Source organism: Podarcis filfolensis (genome assembly GCF_964270895.1).
Source record: "Podarcis filfolensis genome assembly, chromosome: 6".
Taxonomy (NCBI): Eukaryota; Metazoa; Chordata; class Lepidosauria; order Squamata; family Lacertidae; genus Podarcis; species Podarcis filfolensis.
The window spans coordinates 37,948,873-37,966,328 of record NC_139609.1 but is presented as its reverse complement, the minus strand read 5'-3'; the positions used below and the strand labels follow the sequence as shown (position 1 = coordinate 37,966,328).

General features: G+C 40.6%; 1 protein-coding gene across 25 annotated transcripts in view; it reads left to right on the top strand.

Annotated features, from left to right (window-relative positions):
• The window catches only part of SGIP1 (SH3GL interacting endocytic adaptor 1), a 138,568-nt gene that overhangs the window by 71,867 nt on the left and 49,245 nt on the right, over positions 1 to 17,456 (top strand). For 18 of the 25 annotated variants that reach the window (XM_083621120.1, XM_083621133.1, XM_083621111.1 and 15 more), the window contains 6 exons: positions 9,542 to 9,566; positions 10,388 to 10,439; positions 10,854 to 10,939; positions 12,353 to 12,445; positions 13,478 to 13,552; positions 16,180 to 16,635. In XM_083621120.1, coding sequence (XP_083477246.1) covers positions 9,542 to 9,566; positions 10,388 to 10,439; positions 10,854 to 10,939; positions 12,353 to 12,445; positions 13,478 to 13,552; positions 16,180 to 16,635 — 787 coding nt within the window. The remainder of the gene's footprint in view (positions 1 to 9,541; positions 9,567 to 10,387; positions 10,440 to 10,853; positions 10,940 to 12,352; positions 12,446 to 13,477; positions 13,553 to 16,179; positions 16,636 to 17,456) is intronic. The other 7 variants (XM_083621124.1, XM_083621123.1, XM_083621125.1 and 4 more) reach the window with 1 other exon arrangement.

The following is a 17,456-nucleotide window of genomic DNA, read 5'->3' as shown; positions in this document are numbered from 1 at the left end:
TTCAAGAGTTGATTTGTGACACTCATTTCCTGGGCTGTGGAAGATGTGGGAACAGTAAATCAGAATGATGGCTTTGTTGCAGTGCAGAAAATGCAGCTTCCTGATCTACTGATGTTGTACGTCTTAAGGAAGCTTGGCATGTAAAGCAGTAATGCTCTTTATGGAGAGCAGGATGCTAATAAGAATAACTGAACTAAATTGCTCTGTAACTACACTCTTTTAATAAGGACAGAATATATACCAAGCAAATTGCATTGCTTTACATTCTTTTCTAAGACAGCAGCACTTCATGCTGTTATATTTAAAAGCAGTAAATTAAGTAAGATATTTGGAGTGTTTAATTCAAAAGACTGTACTCTGATCAATAGAAGTGATGCCTTGTTTTCTAACACAACACTTGGTTCACAATAGTTGGATTCCATCTAGTGTGTGAAAGCATTGTATATTTGTTTTCCACATCCTATTATTGGGTAAAGGGTAAATGCCAGCATCCTCATAAAGTCTTTATATTTCATCCATAAGGCACATGGGGTGGTATATAGAGGACATGGCTGACTACTCTGCTCCTTTAAGCTTTTATAAGAAGCAGAGGACTCTGTGCTTGAGGATTTCCATTAGCTAAGAAGAGATGAGGTAGGAGCAAAGACGATGGTGTGGGGCAGTTACTTTAGTTACTCAATTATTGTTTCTGCTGTACCTGATAAGGATGACGGTGGTCAAGAAAGCAACAGGATAGGCGATTGCAGCTTCATTTTTAACTTTTATTGTCAAGGGGTCTTTCTTTAAATTTCAGAACACTAACAAAAGTCAAGCAAGGTGGAAACTCCAGATATGATTGGCAATTCTTTCAAAAATTACATTTATTTATTATCGTGTCTATAGGGCTCCAAGGAGCTCTGGCATACATTTTCTAGGCCTGCAGGACCTTCTGTTGCCCTTTTGTGTAGGGTTTCACTGTCCCTCTTGCACCCTCTTTTGGGTTCCTTTCTTCCAATCTGTCCTGTCATCCGGTTCTCTAGGCCTAGAATACCTTCTGTTTGACCTTTTTATTCAGCGAAGCCAAGTTAGCCTGACCTTACATTCATTCCACCTGATTCTCCTTAGCCTAGATCCTCAGAGGTATTCTATCAAGGCAGAATAAGCATGGTGGGGGCATCATCATGGCAGACTCTACCCCAACTTTCACATGTTCATTTAGAGGTACTAAAGTGAACCTGATGCACACGGCATTTGTGCATGTGTACGGACCTCTTTATATGACCAGGAATCCTTCAAAGGCCGGGTTTCGGATTGTGTAGAGACATCACTGAGCACATACACTTACTTCAGATGTTGAAACATGCTAGAGGTGGAGACTCCCAGCACAGTGTTGGTATCTCCCACCACCAGATAAATTGCACTATTCAGTTATATGTGACGGTAGCACCTATGTTCTTTTCATGTGCTTGCCCCTGTTCACAAAGTAAAGCTAGGGATGGGATGGTCTTTCCCTGTAACTTACATCTCCGCAGTTAATTTCTCTTGGCACTTTTGTCTGCTCCTGAGTCACTTCTAGCATTGGAGCCAGGAAAGAAGAAAAGTGGATGGAGTAGTTAGGCACAAGACAAGCAGCAGGGAGGGTTCACCTTCACTGATAGGACTTTTCTTTTTCTCTTCTTTTTTAATGTGTTTCTTTTTTCTTTTCTTTTTTTGATATATAGTTACTTCTTCCTCCAAGTCAATTAAGCTAATAGACTTAGCAGTGCTTTGCTCTGCCCTGTAACCTGCTTTAGCCAATGGCCATCTGCTCAAACACCGAAGCATCAAACAGGATTGAGGCACTTGGGAGCGAGTAGCATTTGCTGGATATTGCAGTGTCTCAAAATAAATAGAATAAGGAGGACAACCAGGAGTCCAGATAAGAGACAAATGAGAAGTTTTTATCAGAAATAAACCAAACCTCTTTTGGAATATGAATTGCATATTCTTTAGAGGATCCCATAAGGTGTTAAGTACCTTCAGGGAGGCACCTGCTCTAGAGCTGAAAAGCAGAACCAATTTTCTTTCCTTATATAGGAGGGACTTCCATGCACTTATCAGACTGGCTTTACCTGCCAAGCCTCCAGGTGGTGCTTGGTTGAAGCTCCTAAGAGCCGAAATGGTTCCTGCTTCCTTTGGGGTGGGAGGTGGTAGAAATCCCTTTATTCCTTTGGTTGCTGCCTCCAGGTATCCCCTCCCCCTTCCTACCAACACATCCTAAGCTTGGCAGTCGGGTTGTGGCTCCAAGGGTGAGGGTAGTGATCTGAGTTGGGTAGGTGTGTACCAGAATCTCTTGATGCTGATGGATGACAGGCAGAAGGAGGCTGGGTGCTCCACATGATCTACCATAGGGCACTGCTTTGGCATCCCTGACCCACAGCGTATGTGGCTGTGTGTGGAACCCATCACAGAACTCTTATCTCGTAGAGCTTTCTTGCATGGCCATAGCAAGCATGCATGCTTAATGGAGCAGCACATTGGAGGATTGAGGTAGCAAAGAGAATACTTCCTGAGGTCTATAGCAGGGGATGGAAGGGCAGGTCCCAGGGCCAGTCTTAGGACAAGAGGAAATAGGAGCTTCAGGGACCACTCTGGTTCCTCCTCTAGAAGCTCTTCCAGAGCTCTTGTACTTCCCACAAGTGTGCAGCCCATGGGTTCCAAAGAGGCACCTCCTCTCTTTGGTGGGGGAGGGATGACAACCCCCAAAAGAAGCAAGCCAACACATTCCCCTCATTGGCTACAATACTGCCACTGTGCAAACCTAAGCCAGCATGTTCCCATTGACCCTGGGGTTCATTCCTAGCCCGGCCACACAGCTATATGAGGCAGGGTCTGAATCCCCAAATACAGGAAGTGGCAGAGGGGGAAAGACTTTTGGAGTAAGATAGAAAGCAGCCTAACCTGCTGTTTCCTTTGGAAGTTTTCCTGGTGGTTTTGGTGAACGCCGCAGAAGCCACCCAGAAGGGAGCAAGAATCGCCTTCCCACAGGGTCCTCCCTGGGCGTAGCCAGGATTTATGTTAGCAGGGGCAGGCTTCATGCGGGGGGGGGGCAGAACCTCAGTTAAGTATTTTTATTGATTTACTTGATCTAGAGGGGCAGCTGCCCCCCTTAGCCACGCCCATGGGGTCCTCCTTAGGCGTTGCACCTGCCTAAGGCTTTGAAGACAGAGTGGGTAAGCCCAACTAAGGGCTGGCTTAGGCTGGCAAACAAGCTGCATTAGCTCCCCAAGAAAGCAGTGGAGCTGTTGTATGTGCCTGTTCATTTATTATGTCAGCTCCTAAACTGGGGAACACCCAGACGAGGAGGCTTTTCTTATGTAACCTTTTCCCAGGTTAGGATGGTCCAGGTAAAGGAGGTTTTTGAGGAATATTTCTTTGTTTATTCAGCTCCCCAATCACTTCCAGTCTTGTTCTGGGGAGTATGGAAAGGCCATAATTTTGCTCTGTTTGCTGGCTGCAGAGGAGGTGCCCCCCTCCCAAATAACCTTCAGCATCCTCTGAGAACAGCAGTCCACAGTAAGAATTTGTTTTTTCACAACAAGAACCTGTCTTGTGAATCTTGCTTTATTCCATTCCTTAAGTAGATGGCAAACAAATAATTTTTGATTGAAACTGAGGCTTTGTGAGAGGTCTCTTCTGTAGTATTTGATGGAGGAACTACTCAGAGGCTTCTGTTGAGTTGTAATAGGTCTCTTATTGGATTACAAAAGGAAGCTCATTATTCTAAATGTATAACCCACAAGTTTTCTACTCATTTAAATAGGGTGGGGGTGATAGTACTAGCCTGCTTAGGCAGAAGAGAATGCATGTATCTTCAGTTACTTAGTGGATCACATCTATCATCCCTATTTTCTGGAAATGGTTTATTTTATTATCCTTATTAGCTAAAGTAAATCTGATAATGGAAGCCAGGATAATGATTGGCATTTTCCTGACTACTTCTGTTCTCAAGATAACTACCAGAATGATGTCTCAAATAACTGCCAGAAGAATGTAGCAGTATTTGGTTGTATACAAAACACCTGTAACATCACCATCATAACAGTAATATAACATTGAAAGTTTGTTTTCAAGTCAAATAGCTTTTCACGAAAGCAAGAAGCCAAAATTGTTGCAAATGCCTGTTGTGGAGAGAATAAAAACAAGTCCACACTTTTTGAAAGGGTACAGCTTTTAAAGCCCATCAGGATACTCAGTTTACTGCCATATACATATGTTAATGGAAAATTGATTGTGGGGTTTGAAAATACAGTTTCTCTTTATTTGGTGTACCAGCAATGTGTAACTGGGCATTTACAATGTAAGACTGCAGCTGTATGCACTCTTATTTGGGGGGGGGGTAAGTGTCATTTATCTCAGTGGGACATATTTCTGAGTGAGTATGCATAAGCTGGGATCAGACTGCACTTAACATTATTGGTTTACACTTCTGTATGAGTATTTACTCTATTTTGTATATGATAACCTTTTAGGCATTTCAGAATTTGTTAGTTTGCTTGTAATGCAATCCTAAGCATACTTTCCTATAAGTAAGTTTCATGGAAATAAATCCCATTTTACCACTGAGCAGACCTGCTTGGACAGGAGACTGGGATATGCTATTTCATGGAGAGTGATATTCTATGCATAAATGCTTATGTTTTTAGAAAATGCTTATTCTCCCTCCCTTTTCTCCATTTGTTAATGCATTCTATAGAGGAAAAGTCCGGTAAGAAATTATCTATCCCGTTTTCTTTCTTTGTATCTATCATTTTAATGGATTATTTGCATTAGAAAGTATTCACTTTATTTATCTTTTTTTAAAAAAAACAGTCTATAAAACCAAGAATATAAAATGCAAAATCTTATTATTTACAGGTACTGGTAATTTTCCATTTGGCTTTCTTTATGAGTGGTGGCTAATCCCATTCAATTCATATTGCACATAAATATATGTAATGGTATGAAGCTTTAAATCCTAACAATGCTGGAATAAATGGGGACATTGCAAATTTCCACAAGTAAAGTATGAACCTCTGTAACTCTACCTCTGGTTTCTTGACTGTTCAGAAAATCATTCAGCCATAGTATTTTGTGGCCTATTATCATCATCATTATTATTTACTAAATTTGTATACTACTCTTCAGCTGAAGATCCAGTGCTGGATTTTCTTTCATTTCACTGCATTAATTTCTCCAAGTTTTTTAGACAACATGAAGACTGCTGTACAGTCTGGTTCAACCAGACATCCAGGACTTTGCTATATTGATATGCTAATTTGACCCCTTTCCTAAATTATGGAGACATAAAAAGGGGGTTAGCACCTCCACCACTAAATTCATGTATAAGCTTTTACATCCACAGTAGTTTTCTTTCACTTCCATTGGGCTTATGACATCTGTACCCATCCTGCCACCCCACAAAATCCTCCCTTACCTGGGTTGTGTGGCAGCACCTGAGAAGTAGTGGTGAGCTCTGGTAGGATCTTGCAAAGCACATGAGATCTAGCCAGAAACTGCCACTGCTGCTTCTCTGCTAGTGTGGGTGGGGTGCCCATGGGGGAGTCTCCTCATGGGTGGGCCAAGGAATACATGTTGCGTACTTATGAGAATTAGACCTATTTGGTTTACTCTGCTTTGTGGTGGAAGTTAGTGCAAAAGCACAATTGCAGCAACAACCTGCACTGGCGTGGAGAGGGGTGGGGTGAGAATAGCATGACAGGCACTTTCATCTTGTTATCTGTAGACTCATCATGACGAACTATTTCCTGCAATAACGTGCACACTTTCCACAGTTCAACTAGCTACTATATGCTTGTGTAAACAGGCTTCCACTCAGCTACCCCTTCCCGATACAAGTTGCAGTTGAGGGCATGTAGCCCTCTAAACAAAGCTGAAATCTGCTGATGGGCTGTTTGGCAGTAAGAACAGAATTCAGTCCCCTTGGACAGCAGCTGATCAGTGAATCTTAGCTTTGTTTAAAAGGCTATATGTGCATGGTCTCAGCTGTTTCATATGACGTTCTGTAGGATCGGATCAGGGCTGGCCCACCCATGAGGAGACTCCCCCATGAGGAAAATTGTGTCTGCTTGGTGGGCTGAGACCAAAACTAAAGGCTAAATTAGTGGCATACTAGATATTTGCAGATTCCTTTCCTCAGCCTTAAATGTCACAGATAAGTAGAAGTGGCAAGCAGTTGCTTACTGGAAAGAATTAAAGGAAAATATGTATTGACAAATTCTTGGCTAGTGTGTATTGGCATTGTTCCACTGAAGTAACTGAAACTGTGTGGTATCATGAGCACAGTAGTATCCAAGCTATAGCCAAAAATAGCCCAACTCTCTCCAGAGAGCACTGCTGCTTCAGTTATATTTATTTATTTTAGAAGTTTACATACCACCAGTAGACAAAGTATCTAAGCGGTGAAGACAACACACTCATAAAAGAGCATAAATGCTATAAATTACTCGGCATTTCCTGGTTAGTTTGATTTGCATTGCAATATGATTCCAAACTGATCCTTGTGCATCTTCGGCTCTGTTGTTTTTACAATCTCATCTAAATCAATAGCCAAGAACATTTTTGAACATTTATGCACTCATGTTCAACAAGTGTCTCACCTATATTCCTTTATTTGGGCAGTCATAAATACATTATTACCCATTTTGGTATGGGGGAACTAAGAAGGATGGCTTGCCTAATCTCTCTTTGCATCTTGTGTACTTTTGTATGCCACAGCATTTCCTGTATTTATAAGAATTAATGTGATCATTCTTCGGAAAACTCGTGACGTGTGTGCCTGTTTGTCTGTATTTCTCTATTAATTTCTTGCTGCAAATAAGCCAACACAGTAGAACTCTAATTTGCCAATTTATTTTTTAACAAGGATTTACTAGAGAGATATGAGAAGGGGAGCTTGAGGGCAGATTAAAATTTGCTAGGCTTCTTAACAATCAATGTCTCACCCTTCCATACCTATGGCATGTCTTCCTTTAGTTAGGTTTATGGGGTATCAAGGGGTCAGACTACAAACGACAAGGTAGATCTGTGATTGGATAATCTTTTTTGTTTTAAAAACTTAAGAGCAGCGACAAAGAGCCCCTCAGCAGCTCTGAGTTGAGGGAATATTTACCCTTTCCCCCTGGGTCAGTTCCCGAATTTGGAGTGCTATGTGCAGGCTGCCATTCTAGGTTCCATCCTCCCAGAGTATCTAAGCTGGGCAGCCCCTTTGGTACTGCTGCACAGGCCTCAAGGAGCCTCAAAGCTAACCATTTGTTTCCAAAATTTCTGCAGACATCTATATAGCTTACTCATTAAAAGGACATCAGATAGGTTCGGGATCTGCATGAGACGGGGAATCTGGGGAAATTGTTTACTTAATTTGTGAAGCTAGAGGAAGATCTCATCATCCAAAGTCCTTTTTTTATTATTGATCTGTCACTCTCTGACTAGGTACCTTTCTCTCTTCCTTTTTGCTGATAACAGAGGCGCAGCCCGGTAAGACGTTGCATGACTTTTCGCGTTAAATCAGTAGCAGGAATGACTGGGAGTGCTTGTCATTTGGGTTTAATTTAAATTAGTTTTGTGAACTGCAAGTACAGCAAATTGATCTAACTTAAAAGTAATTGGGTGAAAATTACTGTTCTTTCAGGGGTGTGTGGCTATCTGTAGCAGCCTTGTTCTGTTATAGAAATACTGAATGGAACCATACTGGCACTGCTACAGATTCCACATAATACCTGTTCCATATTTGTAAAAAAAATCCATTGTTTTGTGTGGCAGCACCTCCTCTTTGGAACTCCCTGCCTATTGCAATCAAGCAGATGCCTTCACTGTACGCTTTTCAGTGCCTGCTAAAAACATTCATGTTTAGACAAACCTCCCAGATGCTTAGAAAGCTGAGGTAATTTTAATCTGTTTTAGTATTTAAACTTGTGTGTGTTTTAAAGTAGGGTTGTGAATTTTCTTGATTTTCTTGTTTATCTTTTTGTAAACCACTTTGAGGTGCCTTTAAAAAAATAAAATCAAGCAATCTCTAAATTTTATTAAATAAATCAAATATTGCTTAGGAATTCTTTCATGTTTTATTTAAGTCTCAGTAGTGCCACTCTTGAAACTGCCCTACACAGAAACTGTCCTCCTTGGAGAAATGGATAATTTTTGGATTACTTCATTTTGAATAAAGCAGTCTGCCAACTCTCATGATTGTTCAGAAAATGTTCAAACCAGTTTCTTCATAGAACAAGGAAGCAACCATGCTAACTGAATTGAGCTATTGCCAAGATGAACTTCCCTGGTTCATTTTCTTTTTCTTTTGTTTTTGAGGTTCTGACCAGAATTTTTTCACACTTGCTATTCCAGAATAAGAATACATCCATCTACTTCCTGCAATGTATTCCTTTGATGTGATAAGGCGCCTATTTAACAAAACTGTGCAAAAAATAGCTTGGTCTTACAGCTTACTATTGGCTTCAAAAGAGAGAATTTGATGGAACATTATTTGTTTAATTGGCATGTGTTAACATCAGATATCTCATAGGCCGATAATATGCCTAGAATATCCATTAGAATATGTTTCTGAGGATTGACTACAGAATGGAAATCTTGGCAAGAATCAGCTAGTGATGTGTTTGGCTATGAACCAATTCTCTTTCACCAGACTTCTGCCTACAGTTTTAACAATAATTTTGTTGTCCTTAATAACTCCCTTCCTTGAACTTCGGTGTTACTGTCTCTTCCTGTAGCATAGAAGTATTCTTAGTGGAGATATTATTACAAAGCGTGATTTGAAAGGAGAGGTTTTTGCAAGAATTTGCCTAGAAAAACTGTTTTCTTTGACAATACATGCATTTTGCAGAAACATTGTGTGAGTGAAGGATGGATGTGTGATGGTGGCAGAGATATGAGAATTAGTGACAGACAGTAAATTTGCCATATCTTCCCTGTTGCTATGGCAAATACTGTTGACAGCTGTTCTGATACCTTTTGCACATTCAGACATTGTTTCCCACCTGCCTCCTACTTTCAGAAGTTTTATCTCCTTCCCCCTGTCCCCACCAATTGTTTCTTTATATCTTCTGGAATATTAAAGCCTGCTTGGAAACATGTTTGATTTCAGTCCAAAGCCAGTGATCAAGTGTGTGAGACTATGTATGAGTGCATTCAGAAGTTCTAGAACAGTAAATAAATGACTTGTCAAGATCTCTGGATTTGTTTGGCACATCGTTGCATTTCCAAAATGTATGATCACTTTTTGTTTCTTTGTCTTGATTCAAAAACCTGAAATTCTCAGGCAGTGCATTTGTAGCAGCTAATCAAATATTCTATTTGCCTATATCTGGTATATGTGTGTGAATGAATCTGCACTGGGGTACAAACCTCCAAAATGAAGAATGTGAATCCAAGTTAATGTATATTTTATTTTAGCAGTGTTAATGCCTAATTCTGTTTTCTTTCTTTTCAACTAAGGCAAGCTGCCATTTATTGTACATGTCTAAAAATATAATCCTATAGTCCTAAACTGTAGTTTTTGCTTTAATTGTAGGGTTCAATTAAAAGGAATTTATCTAGTAAGTATATCTATTTACTGAATTTTGTTGGGACACAATATATCTCAGGAAGTTGGATATATTTAGAATCATCAAGATTACATAATTTTACATCTTAATTTTCAAACTCTGGAATCATTGCAACAACTAATTTTTAAGAGACTAAAGTCTATATATTGTTAATGGGATAGTCCTCAAAATGCTATGAGGACATTATTCCATGCACTAGTATTAAATTATGCATGAATCTATAATGTAAAATTAACAGACTCTGACAGTCTCAAAATGAGATGACGCATTTTAAATGAAAAGGCATATGGAGTATTTGCAATTGGCTGAATGCACAAACCAGTTCAACAGGGCCTAAAATTACAAGATGTTCGTAATCTGGAACGATGAAGGGTATGGCTGAAATGGGATTTTCTAAAGCTTTTCCATAAAATTGGGCCACATGAAAATAGGTTAATGGCAAGTCATGGAGTCAGTTTATTATCTCACAACAAATGCATTATATGTTTTTAAGGTAGCAAATGAATAATATTTTTAGCAAGTTATATTCTATTAAGAGACACCCACCATGAGTAACGTGAGGGGAGCAATTTGAAGCTGGAAGGGCATGCAGGGTCACGTTGACATGAATTATGAAAACTGGTTCAAATTATTCTGGAAAGGGACCACATAGTTAAGCCTGGACCTAGTACTATATAAGTACTAAAACTAGTAAGAAATGGACTTGCGGAAGGAACGCTATGGTGGCGCTGAAATTATCACATAGTTATGTGAACAAGTTTTCTAGAAGACACTATGAGAAAATTACCTTAAAATGGTGTCTTATGTGCCAGGTGAAGAGATAGCAAGGCCCAGGCGTTCAACACCTACTCCAGAGCTCCTAAGGTTAGTATAAATGTTAAATTATATTTTTAAAAAACCTCATTCAAGTCATGGATGGTGTGGAATCCTTGTACCCAAATGATGTACGTGCTCTTGTTCTGGCTTACCAAGTCCTATCTGTCAAGCCTGTGCACACCTCATTATAGGAAAAGGCAGACCCTTATCCTTCTGTATGGAATGTAGCCTACTGAACAAAGATAAGTCACATAATTGCTCCACCCACTTTTTGCCTCTGGCCCTGCCCACCGCTGCAATGCAGCCCTCAATTGCTTTCCTTTGAGGAAACGCTGCCTTGAACTGAAAATGGTTCCCCACCCCTACTGTAAAAAAAAAAAAAAAATCAACTCTGCCTGTCACCTCTGCTGAATAAAAGATCCTTGCGCGTAATTATCATTCAGCATCTGTGTTGTGCTGCAGCAAAAAAGCCCCGGAAGATCCTGCAGTACTAGCGCCACTATTTGGTCCACCTCTGGAGTCTGCATTTGAAGAAGAGAAGTTAGAAGGTAGGTGTTGCCAGTTAACTTTATCAATGTACCTTTCTATGTCTGACATGACATTTTGTTTAATTTGTTTTACATCTTTATTTCATATGCCCGGGTTCTCTGAAGAGGTGTGGGCTACAAACTCAGTGAATCACATAAATATAAACTGTTTGTGAACGCAAATGAGTCTGTGAGTATGTATGTGTGCACTTGGTGAAATCTGCCACAAGTTAAAAAGGAGAAAAAAGTGTTTAGCAATTTCTAGGCAACCACATGATGTTAATTCCCAGACAAGAAGCAACTAATATTTGTCCATTGTTTGCTTTTCTGCCCTGTGGCCCAAGTGTAGGGTTCAGCTAACACCCCTTGCAGTCCACTTTCCACCAGTGCTTCCTAGCCTTTCCCAATCCTGGTCTTAGTCAAGAGCAAGCTGGGTTGCTGATTCCTATTATATGTGACCCAGAAAAAACATGAGATCAAGCCATTGGACGCGGGTGGCACTGTGGGTAAAACCTCAGGGCCTAGGACTTGCTGATCGTAAGGTCGGCGGTTCGAATCCCCATGGCGGGGTGAGCTCCCACCGTTCGGTCCCAGCTCCTGCCCACCTAGCAGTTCAAAAGCACCCTTAAGTGCAAGTAGATAAATAGGTACCGCTTTCTAGCGGGAAGGTAAACGGCGTTTCCGTGTGCGGCGCTGGTGCTGGCTCGCCAGAGCAGCTTCGTCACGCTAGCCACGTGACTCGGAAGTGTCTTCGGACGGCGCCGGCTCACGGCCTCTTAAGCGAGATGAGCGCACAACCCCAGAGTCGGACACGACTGGCCCGTACGGGCAGGGGTACCTTTACCTTTACCTTTTACAAGCCATCCAAGGTGAGAATGTGGCTGAATACTTCCTTTCCTCACTCATTATTCTGAATGGACAGACCTGCATGAAAATCTATGGTCATGTTGATTCTAGCTCAGCACTGAATTAGGGGAATGGTTGTGGTAATTTAGGTGTCACTGTAAAGCTTTTGTGTTTTGCATATGACAGCTCCAACCATGTTACTTTTATTGGCAGAAATCTTGATACCAGAAAAGCAGTTAACTTCCTCATTGGCTAGAGGCACCAGGAGGCCATTGATCTCTGTATCAATCTGTGTGTGTGTGCGTGCGTGCGCGTGCGTGCGTGCGTGCACATCCGGGGCAGAAAGACACTCAGAATGGTATTCATGAATTTGGTGGTATATGCATTTCCCAGCACTGAAATTCATTTGTGGGTTTTGAAAAATGGTTATTAACAATTTATTTCCAAAAAATTCATATTCTTGTTATATTCCCTTCTCATTTTCCTCCTGCCATAATCTATCAAGTAGCTCCTACAGTTCAGTTTGGAATTAAGTTCTCATGTTACTTCTAGATTTGTATGCATCATTTTATATGTCTGTGACTTCAGCTCCCATAGATCACTCTGAGGTCTGGGGTTCTGTGCAGCCAGCAAGTCCAAGTGTAGAATCACCGAATTCATCACAACCTTTTCCATCTGGAAGTAAGTTGAGGCATCTCCTATTTGAAAAATTGTTGGGGTTTTTCATTTTGTTTTTCTCTACAAAACACTGAAACGTGAGATGGAAGTGGCAATGTTGAGGGTTATTGCTCATTATACTGTCATGGAAGCAAAGAGATATTAGTTGAATTATGCATTGGAAACGCAGCTTTCAGAAAAGGCAAAGAGACGATTTGGAGTCCCTGGGGAGAAAAGCCTCTGTGATCTCAATTTGCAAAGCTAAACCTGACTCCTTCCTATCCGAAAGACAAGTCACCTAGCAACCAGTGCAGCATGCCATAAATACACAAGCTCCTAATAAGAACCAAAAATTGGATTCGTGGATGTGGAAAAGCAGAATAAAACTTCACAACATTTATATTAAAACATATAGTTCACACTGGAGAATGGAAACAAAAAAGTTGTCATCTCATAAAATATCGACCACAACAAAAGGCAGGTGATTCCTGGTGCTTAGACTCTGCGGCATGTGCTGCCATATCATAATGGTGATGGGGGGAGAAGAGGGATTTATTTTTTTTACCTATCTTCTTCTATAGGGATGAGAAACCCTTTTTGCTCTCAAGAGCCACCTGCAGCAATAGGTAGAAGCTGGGGGTGGGGAAGTACACATGCACCCTTACACACAGTCGTGTGAAGTTTACTTGACTTTACCTCCCCAACACAGTTGTGCTTCCCAACCCTGTGACTGTAGCAGATACACAGAAACGCAAACAGAATTCCACTCACACAACAGGTCTTTGTCCTTCCATTGCAGTCAGACCAGAGGGCTGCTTCTGAGGGTTCAGGGACCCTCCTGGACAGCATGGAATGAAATGTGGTGACTGCAGCTAGAGGTGGGAATTGGCAAAAATTAGGGGACTTGCCCAAGCAGAAGTGGCTTCCACTTGTGGAACAGACTTTGGATCTCAGCCATCCTTTGGTTGAATCTCTAGATACGACTGTGAGTTTATGTTTAGTTATTTGACGAATGTTGTCCATTGTTAACTTAAAATTCTTCCATTTGGTTCACAGCACCTCCACCTCTTCCACCTAAGAATATTCCAGCTACACCTCCCCGCACTGGTTCTCCTTTAACAGTTGGAGTAGGTAAGTATGTTTAGCATAAATGACTTTTAGATGTGTAAGATCTTCTTTACTGCAAAGTAACTGTGTTTCTATTCAGTGCAAATTATAATTTGTAATGTGAACAGAATATGAAACCTTGTAATCATTTCTTAATAACGACCATCTAATTAGATGCATTTTATGCATATATGATATCTAGGCATTTAATATTTTCATCTGCCTTCAGATACCATGGCAGATTTTCTTTCATCAGCAAAAAAAGAAGTACAAGCCTAAGTAGTGCATAATCTTTTTTTCTAAACCCCTTGAGATTTTAAAATGATTTCTGATGTCTGTATTGTATTCAGATATTGAACATGTTTCCCACTGAAGTATAGCTATAGTAGTAACATTTTGTATGAACAATTTCTAAACCCCTTGAGATTTTAAAATGATTTCTGATGTCTGTATTGTATTCAGATATTGAACGTGTTTCCCACTGAAGTATAGCTATAGTAGTAACATTTTGTATGAACAATTTGACAATAACTCTGTCAGCAAACTAATAATTTGTGTTATACCTGGTTTGGGTAAGAAGAAAAGTCGGAGGAACTTTAGTGAGCCCGTCATGAATCTCAGCACACTTAGACCTAGATGTAATTCAGAATAATAAAGGTTATATCTTGGCAGTATGGTCTTCATACAGAACTATGAGTTAATGTAGTTAAAATGATACAGGAATGTTTCTTGAAGCCATGTTTCTTCACGACTTGGGTCCTAAGTTGTTTTTCTGTTTGTGCAAAGTGAGATAAATCCACTCCTACCTTTGCACGAACAGATAAACAACTTAGGTTCCAAGTCGTGCAAGGGCAGGAATGGTTTATCTCACCTCCCCCTCCATCAGCAGCCCACAAGGTTCTCATACCTCCTCCATTCTCCAGGATTATATTTTTGGGACACAGGAGACTGCAGAGGGAAGTGAGAGGTGGAAAACCCTGTTCTCTGAATGTGAACTCTGGAAAGGATCCTCAGGATCCAAGTGATTGTGGGACTCAGAGACAAGAAATAAGGAGCTTACCAGCATATAATTCATGTTGCAAGTGAACATCATTAGCTGTGTGAACCGACTTGTAAATTTGAGCATGAATTGCTTTGCTTAAATGAGAAAACACAAAGATGGCTTCTAAAAAGATTAGCATACTATGCAACATAAATGTTACCTTGTACAACAATACTTGCAGACTTGATGTTTTAAGGGTATTTCTCTTCAACTGTCTATAACTTTTGAATTACAAATTGTGTTCTTCTCAATTTCCAACTTCCAACCCCGTATCTATGCTGGGTGAATATAACGCAAATGAAATGCACATCCATGTGTGATCATTTATTCCCCAGGTTAACTTACTGTGCATTTTATGTGAATCACGAACAGAGCCAAAAAGAAAATAGGATTTTTTTTCCCTACCAGCAAACCTTACCTTAATTGGTAAAATAAAGTTTTCTACATGACAATATGACATGAAATGTAATTTTCCCATACTCCTTTTAGATTGAATTTACAGAAAAAGGTTCAACATACAGTTTTGCAGAATCAAAGCAGCATGCAGCATTTGTGGACCAAAGAGATGACTGGACAATCATATGCATAGACATGACAACCTGCTCATTCAGTGGTTCTAGGACAATGGAGAGAATGGATATTCTATGGGGAAAATGCATCTCTATGTTCACACAAGCATTCTCATTATGTGTGCATAGTATGGGGTTAGAATGGCAAAAATGTAACATTGGATGCAATCCCGGGGGAAAAAGCATTCTGAAATGCCTGCTGACTTCAGTGGGACTTCAGTTCACTTAACTTTTTTTTAATAGGATCCAGTGAGCACCTAATCACAAGACAGGATGCGTACTTTAAGCATAGAAGAGAAGTGGAAGTTTTGAGATCATACCTAGTGCTTTTAGAACAAGAGTGGTAATTTTCAGATGCTCCAAAATGCAACAGAGCTTATAATACACTCTTTATATACCCTTCATATAGTTTTTTTTTTTGTCTACAAATTGCCTTCCAGCCATGGAGGAGAGGGGAAAATGCCAAATTGGTTTCCTTTCCATTAAGAAGGCGCTCCATTTGCCCAGAATTTACAGATAATAATAATTGTTCAACTCAAGAATAGAGCCCTTTGATCATCTATATTCTCATTGGTCATGCTAAAATAATCCCACAGTGTATACTGCACAGCACAAAAATACTTATCTACATGCACGTCATCATGCTTGAATTTCAAATTATGTACTTTACCATTTTGTTACTAATAAAGGCACTCTGTTGTCTTTTCCCTAGCAAGCAGTTTTCCTAGATAGCAATAGCTCCATTTGGGTATATTGGTATGAACGAGATACGTAGTAGACAGCATATTTACATGCAGGTCAACATGGAACGCACTTTAATATTTGTGTGTGTGTGTTTGTGTATTTATATATCACATCCTATTATGTAGATATTTGTGCACATGAATTATGTTCCTAGTAGCACCTTAAAATGCGTTATGAAAATGTCTGTGCTAGAATGTAGCTGATTTTAAAAGCCCCATACTTACGTAGAACATTAGTACGACTTAGCTGCTGTACAAGTTGATGTTAAAGTTTAAAATCAACTACTTTGACCACAGGAAATGACCAGACAGCAACAGAGGTCAAAAGTGACAAACTACCATCAATCAATGACTTGGATACCATTTTTGGCCCAGTATTATCCCCCAAGTCTGTTGCTGCTGACGCGGAGGATAAGTGGATCAGTTTTTCTGATCAGTCCCCGGAAAACGTAACTCCAGAGGTGACTTCACGGGAGAAGGTGGTGTCCCCACCTGTGGCATCAGAAACCCCAGATGAGCCTCCAGAGGCTGAAACCTCTCGCAGTGTTCCATCTCCACTCAATTTAGAAGAGGTTCAGAAGAAAGTTTCTGAGCAGACCCACGTTAAAGATGATAACTTAGCACCAGCAGCATCTCCTAAAGATTTTGGGGTGGGACAGAGAGCAACGCCACCTCCCCCTCCACCGCCTACCTACAGAACAGTGGTGTCATCACCCGGACCCAGCTCTGGCGGTGGCACAGGAAGCACCAGTGGTATGTCTAAACAGCTTTGAGTGTGCTTCAATGTGGCCATGAATGCTGCCGTGTGAACACAAAACCTTTTTAGCTACTCTTAGTTGGTTGGCTTTTAAGCATCAGTCATTGTTTGATTGTACTGTGCCCCGTGGCTTCTTTATTTTCTTTTTATTCTGTGCTCTCGTGGTCCAATTTAACCTTGAACCCTTGATACTGTGTGTTCTTTCCCTGCCATTGCTGAATGTCTGGTGTTTACAGGAGAGCGTTATGTCTTTAATACCAGACATAGTTGGAAAAGCTATTACCTTAAGAGTTTAAGGTGAATTTATAAAACTTCCTGAGCTACAAAGCAACTAGTTAAAACTCTGTCTTCTCCCATTGTACAACCATGCTTAGCTTCTGCCCCTCAAGGAAAGGGCAGCTCCTCGTTTTTCTCCAAGAGGAAGTGATGATCAAAGATACTCCTTTTGCTAAGGAACTTCAGAATCTTCTTGACCTTCCTCAGAAAACCAGTGAAGCTTTTAATAGGCTTTCTTCTTACCCTTCCAATTTAGAGCTGGGTGCACTCGATGAACAATATGATGGAAATACTGTACCACAACTAGGAAAGATCTTGTGCTTGCCTAGCAAACATTTATTCTGCCAATTCATGGAGCTATCTACAGCTACTGGCCATGATATCTATATTCGGCCTCCACTGTTGGAGGTAGGATGCATCTGAAAACTAGTTTAGGAACACAAGTCAAAAGAGTGCTGATGCGCTCAGGTCCTGGGTTTAGGACTGGACTAGGTGGGCCATTGGCCTGATCCACCAGGCTCTTCTCCTGTTCTTCGCTACA